The sequence below is a fragment of the Sebastes umbrosus genome, chromosome 9 (assembly GCF_015220745.1).
Source record: "Sebastes umbrosus isolate fSebUmb1 chromosome 9, fSebUmb1.pri, whole genome shotgun sequence".
Taxonomy (NCBI): Eukaryota; Metazoa; Chordata; class Actinopteri; order Perciformes; family Sebastidae; genus Sebastes; species Sebastes umbrosus.
In genome coordinates this window covers 1871906-1888039 of record NC_051277.1, presented here as the reverse complement: position 1 = coordinate 1888039, position 16134 = coordinate 1871906, and the positions used below count along the sequence as shown (strand labels likewise).

At 35.7% G+C, this 16134-nt stretch overlaps 1 protein-coding gene across 2 annotated transcripts; it reads right to left on the bottom strand.

Moving 5' to 3' along the window:
- Positions 1 to 884: 884 nt before the first annotated feature.
- LOC119494152 (ubiquitin-conjugating enzyme E2-17 kDa-like) lies at positions 885 to 13119 on the bottom strand. Of its 2 annotated transcripts, XM_037779793.1 has the most exons (8): positions 12677 to 13119; positions 5588 to 5651; positions 5452 to 5483; positions 5214 to 5291; positions 4856 to 4961; positions 4639 to 4732; positions 3621 to 3673; positions 885 to 1485 (listed from the first exon to the last, which is right to left on the bottom strand). In XM_037779793.1, the coding sequence occupies exons 1-7, from the start codon at positions 12698 to 12700 to the stop codon at positions 3625 to 3627; spliced, it is 447 nt and encodes a 148-aa protein (XP_037635721.1). In that variant the 5' UTR covers positions 12701 to 13119; the 3' UTR covers positions 885 to 1485; positions 3621 to 3624. The 2 variants fall into 2 exon arrangements, with proteins under 2 accessions (XP_037635721.1, XP_037635722.1); XM_037779794.1 differs by lacking the exon at positions 3621 to 3673 and having other exon boundaries at positions 12677 to 13115.
- Positions 13120 to 16134: the final 3015 nt, after the last annotated feature.

The window sequence follows — 16134 nt, the reverse complement described above, 5'->3', positions numbered from 1 at the left end:
TAAAAAGTTCCTTAAAATGACCGGAATTAATATGAAAAATATCCGGAAAAGTATTAGTAAAATATTGGAAAAGAATTCTGGAAAATATCCGAAAATTGTTAGTAAAATATGCGTAAAGAATCAATGAAAAATATCCGAAAAATGTCCGAAAACTATTAGTAAAATATGTGCAAAAAAATGTAAAAAAATATCTGAAAAACGTCTTAAAATTATTACTACAATATGTGAAAAAATTGTGAAAATTATCCAAAAAATATGTGAAAAATGTCAAAAAGATATTAGTAAGATGATAAAAAGTTCATAAAAAATGTCCGGAAAACATATGAAAAGTATCCGGAAAATTATTAGTACAAATATGTGAAAAATTAAACGAAAAATATCCCAAAAAATCTAAAAAATGTTTATGAAAAATATCCGAAAAATGTTTGAAAATTAATAAAATGTGCAAAAAGGAGTGGAACATATCTGAAAAACGTCTGAAAATTTGTACAATAAGTGAAATTTATTTTTAAAAATGATTACAAAAAAATCCGAAGATTATTAGTAAAATATGTGAAAAATTATTGAAAGGAAAAGCAGCTAATCTGAAATGGTAAAACTAAAAGTAAAAAATCCATCAAATCAAACATTTGAAAAAAATTACCGTCAATAATCACCAATCATTAATAAGAACTGAAGTGATTAACGATTAGTTAATAATCTTGAGAACTGATTAATTGTTTAAGTCGTAGCTTCGTTTCTTTAATTCATTAATCGTTTAGTCTGAAAGATTCAGTTTACTCTCATAGAAGACAAAGATTTGCAGATTAAAATAATTAATCTTTAGTTGCATCCTTGAATACAAATATTAGAGAAGAAAAATAAAAAGAGTACAACAGAAAAAGTGCAATTTGTTCAACTTTATTGAGAAAAAGAATCCATCACAGAGCTATTAGTTGATCAATCAGCCGTTGAGAGCTTTGAGTTTCATCTTCAGTGCAAAAAGAGGAGAACAGTGTCGGATGATGGATGAACTAACAGCTCTCTCGTCTAAAAACAACTAAACAAAAACAGAATAAAACCAAAACTTTTATCTTTTAATATCTCAGCAGCACATGAACCAATCACTGACATGCATTAAATTATTATTATTATTATTATCTTATTTACTGTAACAGTTCTCTCTTCAGTCCACTCTGCTCTGTGGGTTTTTTTGTTTTGCAGTTGGCACATTCACAGCTCAGAGTCCTCAGCCCTTCACCTGCTTCATTCTTTCATCTTATTTTGAAAAGCAGAGAAAATAAATCCAGAATTTAAAAGCGTTTAGGACAAAAAGGAAATAATGAACAAATTGCTGTTATTGGCTGATGAGAGGGAGGGGGCGTGGCCACATGAGAAAATCAAACAGTTTATTCCAGCAGTGAGAAGAAGAAGAGGAGGAAGAGGAGGAAGAAGAGGGGTCACATGGCGTATTTCTGAGTCCAGTCCTGAGCCGTCTTGTTGTACCTGCAGGTAGAGAAACATACAGGTGAGTCAACGTCTATCAGCTGTTAACACCTGTAGAGCAGGGACGATGCCATGCCTGCAAACACGACACACTCAGTGCTGCAACAACAACCTGCTGCACGTTTCTGCCCTTTATTGTCTCTGATTTACCACTAAACTGTTAAAAAACAGCAGCTACGTTCAGCCAACGCACCCTGTATGCATAAAGGTTCAACAAATTAAAAAATAAACATGTATCTAGTTTACAGATATTTTTCACTTATATCTTTCAGATATTTTTCACAAATATTTCTCACATATTTTACTAATACTTTTCGGATATTTTCCAGATTTTTTTTCCGGATATCTTACTACTACATTTATGATATTTTTTCACATTTTTTAAATATTTTACACATATTTTTGGGGTATTTTACGCATTTTTCACATATTTTACAAATATTCTACTCAATTTTCACCATACTTTTTATATTTCACTAATATTTTATAGACTTTTTTCGAATATTTAATTAATATCTCAGATCTTTTTTATACTTCCCAGATTTTTAAATGTTACTAATATATTTATGATATTTCACTCATATTTTACTCTTATGTTTCACATATTATACCCATTTTTTATATATTTTACTAATTTTTCACAAATAATTTATATATTATACTCATATTTCTTGGATATTTCTTAGATTTTTTTCGTATATCTTAATATATTTATGATACTTTACTCATGTTTTTTTTTATTTTTCAAATTTTCTAATATTTTTCTCCTTTTTGGGGGATATTTCACTACTATATTACTCATATTTTTCACATATTTTACTACTATTTTTCGGATACTTTACTCTTGTTTTTCAAATATTTTCAATTTTTTCGGATATCTTACTTATATATTTATGATATTTTACTAATATTTTTTATATATTTTTCGGGTATATCACTAATATTTTATTCATATTTTCCAAATTTGGGGATATTTTTCTAATCCACTTCCACAACTTTCAGCCTGACTGAAGTTCAAAGTGAACACAGAGATAAAAAGAGTAAAAACATTTTATTTTGGAGCCAAAACTCCAGACAGGAAGTGAAACACGTGCTGTTTGAATTTTAACAATAAATCCTGATATCTTGTTATCAGTTTTGTTTCCCTTTCAATGACTGAACCAGATGTTTTCACTGGCTGAGAGATTTAAACTGAACTCACTGAAGTATCTTTAGATTTTACATGCAGGTCAAAAACAGCAATTAATTCAAATGAGGCAGAAATTCTCAATGTGACTGTTTTTTTTCATGTTTTAGTCATTTTTCATTCCTGCTGAACATTTTTTAACTTATCATCAGTTTGTATAATCATCTCCATCCCTCCACAACACCACTGTGTTCAGTTAGTTCCTATGAAAATCACCATAAAGAACCAAACACAATATCAGACCTTTTTTCAAACTAAAGGTCAGAGTGTTTTAAGTGTCAAATTAAATGCATAGTCCTGATGTTTTGAATTGGGGTTGTATGAGGTACTTATCAGACGGGGATGCTCTCTTCAAAGCCACCAGACTCCATTGACAAAAACAGTCATTTTACCTCTCAGAACAGGAGTTGCAGGTCAACCGCTGCATCCATCGGTTAGTTTATTTATGTTATTGTGTGACTTTGGTGAATCCAGACTAACCCTTTAAATCACCAAAATAACACAATAACATAAATACACTAACCGATGGATGCAGCGGTAGACCAGCTACTCCGGTGTTCTGTGAGGTAAAATCACTGTTGTTGTGAATGGAGTCTGGTGGCTTTGAAGAGAGCGATAGAACGGCTTCAGTTTCCACTCAGAATTGGCTGTCTGATCGTACAACCCAACTTTAAAACATCAGAACTATCCCTTTAACGTTGTCTCTGTATTTTAACATGTTTTGGTGAATCACAGGAATGTAAATAATGTTAATTAAAATGTCTAAAACATGAAAAACGAGCAGTTCAGACTGGGTCTTTATCTCTGGAGCCATGCGCTGCATCAACGTGCTTTAAGTCCAGATCAGCCTGTCCAGTTCAGAAACATGTCTCAGACTCAGCAGGCAGCTCAGGTGAGTCACTGGTGAGTACCAGGTAATACCAGGTGAGTACCTGAGCTCAGGTCTTACCCTCTCACAGCATGGCATACTTCTCTGTCCACTCCCTGGCTAGTCTGCTATACCTGAGACAGATACCTGCACGGTTAAACACCTGCACACACTCTCCTCTCCTCTCCTCTCCTCTCCTCTCCTCTCCTCTCCACCTTTTAATGGGTCTCTACTCCACCACGTGAACCTGACAGCTTTACTGACTTTGCAGATTCAGATTTTTACATTCAAAACATATGAAGAGTTTATAATAAAATATGATGTTTAGTAAAAACAGTTTATATAAGTACAGCTGAAACCATGAGTCCATCTTCATGTAAAAACATTTCATGGTTCCAGCTTCTAAAATATGAAGGTTTGTTGCTTTTCATTTTAATAATTGTAATAATTGACATTTTTCACATATTTTACTAATAATTTTCAAACATTTTTCACAACTTTATTTGAATATTCTTCATTCTTTTTTTACATATTTTAATTAGAATTATTTTTGGATATTTTCACATTTTCTACTAGAGCCTCCAGAGAAACAATATAAAAACATTAGATACAAGATTGTATCTTTGACCCAAACTGTATCTACAAAGCTCTTGTTTGTAATTTCACATTTTATACATATATATTATATTTATTATCCTTTCTGTTCAGGAGGCAAACGGCAAATGATGTTTGGGGGGAAAAATACCTTTCCTGTTCTTATCTTGTTCTTCAAACTATTCTCAATCTCTGTTTTATTTATTGACTCATATTTTGGGTGTTGCCATTTATATACTGTGTGTGTGTGTGTGTATATATATATATATATATATATATATATATAAATAAACATTATATATTAAATAATAACGTTCAAATAATTTGAAAGATGTAAAAAAAAAAAAAAAAAAAAAACTGTCAACCTTTTTTTACGGACCAAATCCTGGATTTTTATCTGTTGATTTTATTTATAAATTTAACAGATATTAACTCACTTAACAGGTCTGTTTTGTAGATGTTAACTCAGCGTGTGTTAGTTCTTATTAAACAGATATTAACTCACTTAACGGGGTCTGTTTTGTAGATGCGGGCGATCTCTGGCACTAGCGGGTCGTCGGGGTTCGGGTCACATAACAGAGAACAAATGGACAAAAGGACTGCAGAGAGAAAAACACGAGTTTAAAACATCAACATCTGGTGAAAAAAGATGGCTGATTTTTTGTTGGAGGTTATGAATATTGATCATCCATCCTGTTGGTTTGTTCTGCATCTGGTCTCACCTTTAGAGATAGTTAATGCAGGAGACCACTGTGATCTCAATATATCCAAGCAGATGCTGCCGTTACTGTTAATATTTGGGTGATAAATTCTTGTTGTGAAGGCGACCTGAAGGTAAGAAGAGGAGAAACACTGACTGGAAGAAACTCAACCTTCAACATCAAAACTTAAGGTAACTACATGTTTCAGATCACCCTGCATGTTATCGTGAAATATTCAAACCAGACATTTCCATTTTAAACAGACATTTACAAAACAAATAAAACAAATAAAAACAAGTCTTTCATATCTTTTAACATAATAAAGTGTGAATGCTGTGAAGTCATCAGAAACATGAGTGAGAGGAGCAGCGTTACTGACCTTGGGTGGTTTGAAGGGATAATCTGTAGGGAAATGAATAGTCAGGAAAAATACTCCGCCCTGATAGGGACTGTCAGGCTGCAGCAGATAAAACACACACAGAGAGAGAGAGAAGATACAGGTTATACATTTAGATCTATATATCAAATGTAACTGAGTTGTATTTTTTCATGTCATGATGAATAATCCTCTGATTAGATTTATTCTGTGAAAACACTGAAGTCACTTTGATACTTACAGGCCCCATAATAGTAGCTTGCCAATGAAACACTGCAGAAAAGGAAATAAAGAGGGTTAATAAATTAAACTGAACAAACTGAGAGTCTGATTGTGTCTGTCGTTGTGAGGGAAAGTAAATGTTAAACTCGTCTTACTGTCTTCACCGACCGGTCCAGCAGAGCACTGAGCCGGAGGATCTCTGGACAGATCGGTTAGCTCCTGGAAACACAGAAGAAGAAGAAGAGAGAGAGAGTCAAAATAAAGAAGAAGAAGAGAAACGGGACTCTGTATCGACAGATACTCAATATTAAATAACTCTGATGGAGCTCGGGGGCAAAAAAATACTTGATCAGGACATCCCTAGAAAACGTTGGTTATTTTTAACCCTTAGAAAGCCCTTAAATTAAACCGATGGGAAAAAACATTGACTTATTAAATTCCCATTAAATCTTTATTAATTCATTCTCCAACACTAACTGCTGTTAAAACCATCTTTATTTTACATGTTTTTACGTCGTGTTTACTAAGTGGACGTCTTCCTCGGCTGTCTCCGTGTTACATTTACTCCTCCTCAGATCTGATTGGCGTCTTTTGAAGCTACAGAAACTCCTTTAAGAAGAACCAGAAAGGCCGGTTGTGTTCAGAGGAGATAAGACGGGAGGAGAGTTACTGTGTGGAGATTAAAGAACCAGCAGCCACTGTCGAGGCTTCACAGGTTCAAATATTTTACATTTGTTAAGACTCAACAGATCAGCTTTAGTGTTTAACAACAGATCAGCTCTAGTGTTTAACAACAGATCAGCTCTAGTGTTTAACAACAGATCAGCTTTAGTGTTTAACAACAGATCAGCTTTAGTGTTTAACAACAGATCAGCTCTAGTGTTTAACAACAGATCAGCTTTAGTGTTTAACAACAGATCAGCTTTAGTGTTTAACAACAGATCAGCTCTAGTGTTTAACAACAGATCAGCTCTAGTGTTTAACAACAGATCAGCTTTAGTGTTTAACAACAGATCAGCTTTAGTGTTTAACAACAGATCAGCTCTAGTGTTTAACAACAGATCAGCTTTAGTGTTTAACAACAGATCAGCTTTAGTGTTTAACAACAGATCAGCTCTAGTGTTTAACAACAGATCAGCTCTAGTGTTTAACAACAGATCAGCTTTAGTGTTTAACAACAGATCAGCTCTAGTGTTTAACAACAGACCAAACATGTCGACCACAAAACCACAACAATCCATAAACCAGCTTCATCCTGCTGTTTAATTAAGAGAACAGATATCTCACTAAGTTATGAGTTATGAGATATTTGCACAAAACAAAGCAGGTTGCACAAAACTAAGATCTAACTTCATGTGATGAGATCGAGGAAAGAACCCACCATAGTTTCTATGCACCGATCCGATATCATCATTTATTAACCCAGAAACAAAATAAACTTGTTTAACCAGGAATCAAAACAGCAGCCTTCACTGTGCTGTCGCCCCGGAGGGATCATGGCTGCCACTGGATACTACTGTTTTAGAGCAGAGAAGAAGAACTGACTGCAGGTAGTTTGTCACGTGACGATAGTAAACAACAACAGTGCGTTGCCGGTGGAGAGTGGAACAGTAGTCAGAGCGAGCAACATGTCAGCCATCTGGCAACATTTCACAGTGGAAAATCCAACAAGTAAAACGGTGATATGTCCAGTGTGTAAGGCTCCTGGTGGGTGTTGCCAGTTTCAACACCAGCAATCTTATAAAACATCTGAAGACGAATCACACGAAAGAGCACGACGACTTCACCGAGGCAAAGCGGGGAAACAAAAAGGAAGAACCGCAGCGGCACACGTTGGGAACTCCAATCCAACGATGAGATACATTTAACAAAGATAGCCCAAAAGCGACAAAGATATTATATTTATCATGATGGTATCGGATCGATACTCGGTATCGGCCGATACCTCAAGTTCAGGTATCGGAATTGGGAAGGAAAAAATTATCGGAACATCTCAAATGTTGTTGCAGAAAAATCTTCCAACTTCATTGAGAGAGCAGTCATGAAGGGTTTTAATGTTTAGTGTGAATCTAAAGCACTGCAGCTGATTGAACTAAAGCTGTGTGAGTCAACAACAGCTCGTGTTTGTTCTCCTGAGGTATTAGTGGTGTTTACATTAAGTCACCGTCTTTACACCGGCTGCCTGGAGACTCCATTCAGAACATAAAGCTGTTTGGTTTCTAATGGACTGAGCTAACTGAAGACATGTTGGTATACACGAGTCATGTATTGGATTTATTCAGGGTTGTTCTGTCTCTCACGGCTCAGACGGATGTTCACATTGTGTCGTGTCCTTTCACCACATTTACCCTGTTATATATTTTATATAATAACTGCAGTAGTGACTTCACCTGCAACCGTACACATACAAATACACAAATACAGATATCAGCCTGACACGCCAATTAAAGGTCACAACACGCGTGTGTTCACATGACTAAAGAAACCACTTGGTAAAGTACCTTGACGCGTGGACGTTCATTCTTGACGTACGGATCTGTGATAAGATATTCTACAGCTGAACAACCAGTCGATTAATAATCAACTGTTTTGATGATCGATTCATGATTCAGACATTTTACAAGCAAAAATGTCAAAACATTTGATTGCTCTCAAATGTTTGTCAAAGGACTTTGTGTTTAATCTCACAGTAAACTAAATCACTTTGGGTATTTGGACTGTTGTCGGACAAAACCAGACATCTTCCCCCGTTTTCCGATGTTTAGTTAATAGATTACTCGCAAAAACAAATAAATCAGAAGAAAAAGAGACTAATCAACAGCCCTAAAATATAATAAACTAAAGGCTCACTTACTTGTTTTTATTTCACCCAGGAGTTTTAGCCTCCTGGGTGAAGCCTCGAGTTTGAAATATTTTATCACAAAATGTTATTTTATTTTTCAACTTTGAACCACCAGAAGGTTTAATAATAAACTACTTAAACAATAAAACACATGTAGAACTCACATTCCATTAACTAACGGCAGCAACTATCAATTATTTCCAGTACCAATCAATCTGGACTAAATCAACGGTCTGTAAAATATGAAATAATACCCTTCACAACAGACACCATCACACCAGAACACTAAAGATATTCAGCGTCATCTCCTTTGAGCAGTTGGAGCCAGTTCATATTTACTGAGTGATAACTGATTATCAAAATGAATTTTGTGTTTACAGACTAACCGTTTTAGCTCTAGATTAATCAATAACTATCCTTATTATTAACTAATCGTTTATGTCACTTATCAATCCCATGTCTCCTATAATATTAAACTGATTATATTTGAGACATTTGAAGACGTCATCTTGGACATTTGTCACTATATTTGACTGTTTGATTAAAACATTTAAGCAGCCTAACGTTATTACAAAGACAGACGTTTATTTAGAAAGGAGGCCGGCAGCGGAGACATGAAGCTGAACTTGTATCTCTCGTGTGAACGCGGCACTAAGAGCAGACCCACGGGTCATTATTGATGTGTAAGCAGCAGCAGCAGCAGCTCTATTTTTACTCGGCAGCAGAGTCGTGGTGGACAGAAGAGGCCAGATCAGGATATAACAGGGCGGGGCGGGGGGGGCTTTTGGACACATGGCTGCTTATAGGACCGGGGGTTTGTATTACAGGCCTGCAGGTCTGCCTGAAGCCAGACCGGCTGTGTTGGTATGTGACATACAGGACCGCCACACACGCTCAGATCAGCTTTCAGACTGGACTTGAGTTTGGGAGGCGAGAAGTCGGTCAGGAATCCAGACAGAGACAGAAGCAGCCGGGAGGGCCGACGTTATCACACACTGTTATTCATGTTTTTAAAAGATACCAATGAAATTAACAAAAATAAAGTCATGTTGGACTAAATATGTCTCCTGGAAAATCCTCAGATACACTTTCATTTGTGGAAACTAGGCTACAACTACTGTAGGTCTGAACCCAATAGTTTGAAGCTTCATTCAGAACGTTGACGTTTAAAAACTAAATCAACATTCGAATGCTGCAGTTTGTTTTGTTTTTTCTTCATGTCTTTTCATTGTGTTTAAAGCTGGTATTTCTGCACAGTGTCAGATTAAGATCATGCTACACTAAGGGTGCTTTCACAAGCCAACATTTAGTCCATTTTAGGGCTAATATTTAATCGCAAATAAATCGCACATTTTTTATCTGTTCTAAATGCACCTTAAAGGGAGATCTGTCAGGTATTTAATCCTCTTATCAACATGGGAGTGGACAAATATGCTGCTTTATGTAAATGTATGTATATATTTATTATTATCAATCAATGAACAACACAAATCAATGACAGATATTGATCCAGAAACCCTCACAGGTACTGCATTTAGCATAAAACAAAATGCTCAGATCATAACATGTCAAACTGCAGCCCAACAGGCAACAACAGCTGTCAGTGTGTCAGTGTGCTGACTTGACTATGACTTGCCCCAAAATGCATGTGATTATCATAAAGTGAAGCGGTGTCGCCTCGGGGTGCAGCGACGCCCTGTCGGGGATTCTTTCACAACAACGACCGGATCGCTGTATGTTATCCTTTACTTAATGCGTTAAAAGAAATTAGTGGCTTAATTAATGTTCTATAATATTTTATTGACATTATTGTTTGATGAGTATTTACTTTAATAATATGTCCCTGTTGGGTGTCATACAGCTGTCTGAAAACATTTCTATGGCTCACACTAATGATTACCTTCTCGATTAATCTAATAATCATTTGGTCTATAAAATGTCCGAGGTGATGTCTTTAAAAGTCTTGTTTTGTTAAAAAACCAAAGATATTTAGTTTAATCTGATATAAAACAGAGAAAAGGAGTTAATCTCATATCTAAGAGGCTGAAAACAGCATTTTCTGACATTTTTGCATGAAAAATTACTTTAATAGTTAATCGATTAGTTGACTAATCGTTGCAGCTCTAAACATTTAAATAAAGTCAATCTTGGGAGTCTTTGTGTTTGTTGATTTTTCCCACATTAATCAGGTTAATTTAACTTTAGTTGTGTCTGACTGGTGTAACAGTAAACCTTCCAGTGGATGTGGTCTTTATCCCGGGGCTAAAGAGTATTCTGTGTTTTCACACAGACACATTGTTAACCCGGGTTTAACCTGAGCCCAGGGCTGTACATTCACATCTACTAGTCCGGGTTTAACCTGAGCCCAGGGCTACGACATTCACACTGAACATCTACTAGCCCAGGGGTTACCTGTCTGTTAGAAAACCTGACTAATGTTTATATTCTCTAAAATGGCATGTGACTGCTCTTTAACAGACTGGACAACAAAAACAGGACGCAAATTGCATTGTTTACTTTTTGAATGCAGGACTTTTACTTGTAACGGAGTATTTCTACACTGTGGTACTACTACTTTTACTCAAGTACAAGATCTGAGTACCTCTTCCACCCCTGGACTATTCAAATAAGCATCATGTAATATTAGAACTCTAAATGTTGTGGCTTTTTCTTGTGAAATGATGACTATTTTTTTTAATCACAACTTTCTCCTGGGAATTTTGATTGTGAAAATATTAATTTATTCTTGAAAAATGACAACTTTATTCTCATAATATTATGACTTTTCTTTAAAAAAAAAAAAAAAAGAAAGTTGTACAGGAATAAAATCAAATCAAAAGAGTACAAATATAAAGTCGTATTTTTTTTTATTAAGTTCTAACTTTACCCCAAAAAATATTTTTTTAATATAATATATTAATATTTTATATAATATAAAAATATTAGAGATTAAAGCCATACATTTGATAGGAAAATTTAATATTTCTTGAATAAATAGCTAAAATTATTACTGTTATGAGGAAAATAATATATAATATATTAGTGTTTGTGTATATATATATATATATATATATATATGTGTGTATATATAAGTATGGCAATATATTTTGGGGAAAGGTTAGAACAACAGTGTTTATTCATATAATGAAATTACTTTTAGTCATAGGATTATGACTTTATTCTGAATTAATATATATATATATATTTTAACTTGTATTTGAACATAATTTTAAATGCAACACTTTTCCTAGTAACAGTATTTCTAAACTGTAGTATTAATTATTTTACTTCAGTTAAAGGTCTGAGTTCTTCTTCCACCAGACTCCACTGTGTGAAAACAGCTGAAACAGAAACCGAAAGCTGAAAATGTTGTAATATTTCTTGAATGAATAGCTAAAATGATTAGTATTATGAGAAAAATTACAAGTATAAGTATTAGTATGGTAATATATTTTGGGGAAGAACAGTCTGTTTATTCACATAATAAAATGACTTTTTGTCATAAGATTATGACATTATAAATAAATAATGACGTTTTTTATTTAAATAAAATTTAAATGCAGCACTTTTCCTAGTAACAGTATTTCTAAAGTGTAGTATTAATTATTTTACTTCAGTTAAAGGTCTGAGTTCTTCTTCCACCAGACTCCACTGTGAAAACAGCTGAAACTGAAGCTGAAGGTGTATAAACCTGGCCGGGGGCCGGGTGGCCGGGTGGCCGGGGGCCGGGGCCGGTGCGGGGCCGGGGGCCGGGTGGCCGGGGGCCGGGGGCCGGTGGCCGGGGGCCGGGTGGCCGGGTGGCCGGGGGCCGGTGGCCGGGGGCCGGGGGCCGGGTGGCCGGGGGCCGGGGGCCGGGTGGCCGGGTGGCCGGGTGGCCGGGGGCCGGGGGCCGGGTGGCCGGGGGCCGGGTGGCCGGGTGGCCGGGGGCCGGTGGCCGGGGGCCGGGGGCCGGGGGCCGGGTGGCCGGGGGCCGGGGGCCGGGTGGCCGGGGGCCGGGGGCCGGTGGCCGGGGAGATGACTGAATGACGGTTCAGTTATTTAATGTCACAGAAGCAGAAGCTGTCATCCTTCAGGCCTGAAGCTACAGCTAACACTCACACAGGTTATACTGGTTTATTACGCACATTTACGGTTTATAATTAAACGACACGCCTCTAATAATAATAATAATAATAATAATAACACACAGATAAACACGTTAAAGAGTCTCCGACCAACCGCAGCTACGATCTGACCAGTTAACCGTCAACGTGTTGAGTTAACGGCAGCTGGTCGGCAGGCTAACGATGCTAACTGACGAGCTAACAGCTAACGATGCTAACGGCTCACTAACACGTCATGAAGACAGAACCGGTAAACTGGTTTTATTAAATATGGTGAATAAAGAAGGTCGGGCTGTTACCTTGGTGATCCGTTTTAACGCCATCGTGTCTGCGGTGATGAACCGGCTGAAGAGGAGGAAGAGGAGGAAGAGGAAGAGGAGGCCGGCTAGCTGAGGCTAACTCACTAGCATCTAGCACTCTGCTAGCTGCAGGAGGCTAAGCTAACAGCTAACAGCTAACAGCTAACAGCTAGCTGCCGGTTAAACTACAACTGTTCCGTTAGATCGTCTCTCTTCTGTGTTTAACGGACTTTTAACGGCTCAGGTTCGGAGACTCGTTTCTCCAGCAGCTATGCCGGTAACTCAGGCTGACTCTCGGTTAAAGGACCGGAACCAGAACCTCAAAATGTCTCCCGTTCCTCTCAGAGAACAGCTGACAGAGAACCAGAGAACGGAGAACCAGGAGCAAGAGGTCTCACTCTGTCAGAGAACAGAGGACCAGGAGGTCTCACTCTGACGAGGTTTCACGGCACCGCAGAACTACGACACCCAACAACATGGTGGCAGGAAAATCAACACGATTTATTTATTTATTTATTTTGTATGTATTGAGAACATGACACGTACAAACAATGCGTATTTACATGTCTTTAATTTAATTTTATTTAATTTAATTTAATTTAGTTTTATTTTATTTATTTACTTTACTTTATTTAATTTACTTAATTTATTTTTTATTTTTCATTTATTGATTTATTTATTTAATTAAGAACATGACAAGTATAAACAAACAAGTATTTATTTTATAGAATTAATTAATTAATTAATTAATTAATTTTATTTCATTTCATTTTTTATTTTATGTATTGAGAACATGACACGTACAAACAAGGCGTATTTACATGTCTTACTCTGTCATTACCCAACAACACGGGGGCAGGAAAACATGAATTTAATTTAATTTAATTTAATTTAATTTAATGTTATCTTATTTTATTTATTTATTTTCATTTATTTTTTATTTTTCATTATCGATTTATTTATTTAATTGAGAACATGACAAGTATAAACAAATAGGTATTTATTTTATTTAATTTATTTCTTTTTTATTTATTCATTTATGTAGTTGTAGCTGCAAACACATGTAAAATATTTAAATTTGAATAGAATAAATTATAAATGATAAAATACAAAAATAATAAAAAAAAATATAAGAATATTTGTATTTTTAAATCATAAAAATAAAATAGAACAAAGAGTAGGCTATAAGAGTAGCAATAAAGGAAGACATAACAATAAAATAAATTATATTTAAAAGGAAGAAATAGAGACAAATATATATAAATATGTCCTTGTGTGTCATATAAGTTATAAGTCTTTTTAGGAGAATATTAACTGTAGAAAATATGCAGAGGTGAAGCGCCTATTCAACCTGTCTTTCATATTTAAATAAAATTACTAATAAAGTTATATTATATTATGTATATAATAAATAAACAAACATAACAGGAGTTTATATATAAAAAACAACTTTATTTAAAAAATAACAACCAATGAAAAGCTGGTGTTGAACTGTACAGTGCAGGGCAAAGATATAAATATCAGAGAGAAGCTTTGGTTTCACACTGAGAAAAGACTACAACTCCTCACAGCTCTGGACTTCCTCTCCCACAAAACCTTGCATTATGTGACGAAGGAGCTTCCAGTCTCTATAAATCAATCTGATCTCATCAGAGGAAGACAGAAAGAACTGACCGGAGATACATTAAAATAAAAACAAGTTCATCACGTTTCTGTTTTCAGTGGCGACACGGACAGAAAATAAAATTTAAAAACTCTAAACAGGTTTTAAAAACGTGCACACTTAAAGGACAGTTTCACTTTTATTCAAGTCTGTTTTAAACAACTTATATGTGAAGAGTTGTTGTAATGATTCCTGCTGTTCATACTGACTGTGAAAACACAAATATACTAGATAAAAAAAGTCGACTTTATGGCACAGAACAGTTGTATCAGACTGTATTATTATTATTATTATTATTATTATTATTAGACTGTGCAGGTGTTCCTAATAAAGTGCCCACTGAGCGTAGTTTAATGAACTTCAGTGTGTCATACATTTTGGGCTGCACACAGACCCTCGTGAACGTTCACTAATTTTAGTTTACGTCTTTAGCTTAATAACACAACAAACTTAAATCATTTTAATCCAAAACATGTTTTACTAAACCTAACCAGGTAGTTTTGTTATGTTTTTTATGTTTCCCTTGAAACATAATTGAGAATACAGTTTAGTTGAATGGGAATGTAATTTTGTAGGAGACAGGGTTGTAAAGGAGCAGTTTGATATTTTAGGAAATAGACAATGAGCTACAGCCCGTTAGCTTAGCTTAGCATAAAGACTGGAAGCAGGTGGAAACAGCTAGCCTGGCTCTGTCCAAAGGGAACAACATCCACCTACCAGCTGCTCTGAAGTTCTCTGATTAACACGTTGTATTGGTTAGTTTAAACCAAAGACTGGGTTGCAGCTGGGTTGCATATCTTATTTGGGTCGCCAAATAAATTTGTAGAATTTCTTCCAGTCTTTTAATTAAGATTTATAAATGCAGTTGACCTTTGAGCCACATAAGGGAGCCTGAATGTCCATATAGTTCTGATAATTGTAGCCTACTGATACCATTGAATGCACGACGGAGTATTAGGGCCACACTGAGGAAAAAAACATCTGAGATTTTGAGAATAAAGTCGTAATATTACGAGAATAAAGTCGTAATATTACGAGAATAAAGTCAGAACTTTACGAGAAAAAAAGTCGTAAAATTATGAAAACATTTTACCAGCAACCAACAAAACGGGCGAGAGGACAACGCAGTTTCTTTCACAATCTTTTCAAGGTCCTGATACTGATGATAATGTGCTGCTGATGTGCCAAAAGATGAAGTATTTCCTTATTTATGAAACCTAAACTAAAGTATAACTTCACAAGATGCTCCACGTTCCTCATTTTCACACAGACGACACGCTGCTCTATTTCCCCTCTAAAATAACACGTAAAACTTATGACTGTATTCTCGTAATATTACGACTTTTCTTCTCGTAAAGTTTGACTTTATTCTCATATTTTCTTTTTTTCCTCAATGTGGCCCTAATACTCCGTCGTATGAATGTAATGAAAGGCAACATACATTCTGTTTGTTTTACTGATGCGAGTCTGTTAACTCTGTCTGAATGCAGATGAATCTCTTCAACATGGCTGGTTTATCTATTCAAGATCATTTAAGGTGATGTGGAAATGGTCAGGACATGATTATCTTCAGATGAACTTTAAAAGGAAGACTGTAGATTTAGTCCTCTTCATCTTTTCACAGTCAGTATGAACGACAACAGCTCTCCACATACAGACACACAGACATGTGAGAGTTAATATTAAAACAGACCAGAAACCATCTGACCGGATCCTTTCGGGCACATTTCTTTACAATCATTTCAGTATGAATAGCACCTTTCCCCCTGCAGACAGGACACGTCTGCCTCCATCT

Excerpts from the sequence above, each read along its gene's own strand:
- LOC119494152 (XM_037779793.1), bottom strand. The coding sequence starts at position 12,700 with ATGGCGTTAAAACGGATCACCAAG. Across the intron at positions 5,292-5,451 it reads AAGCTACTATTATGGGGCCT|CCTGACAGTCCCTATCAGGG; the intron begins GTAAGTATCAAA and ends TATCTGCTGCAG. Across the intron at positions 4,733-4,855 it reads TGCATTAACTATCTCTAAAG|TCCTTTTGTCCATTTGTTCT; the intron begins GTGAGACCAGAT and ends TTCTCTCTGCAG.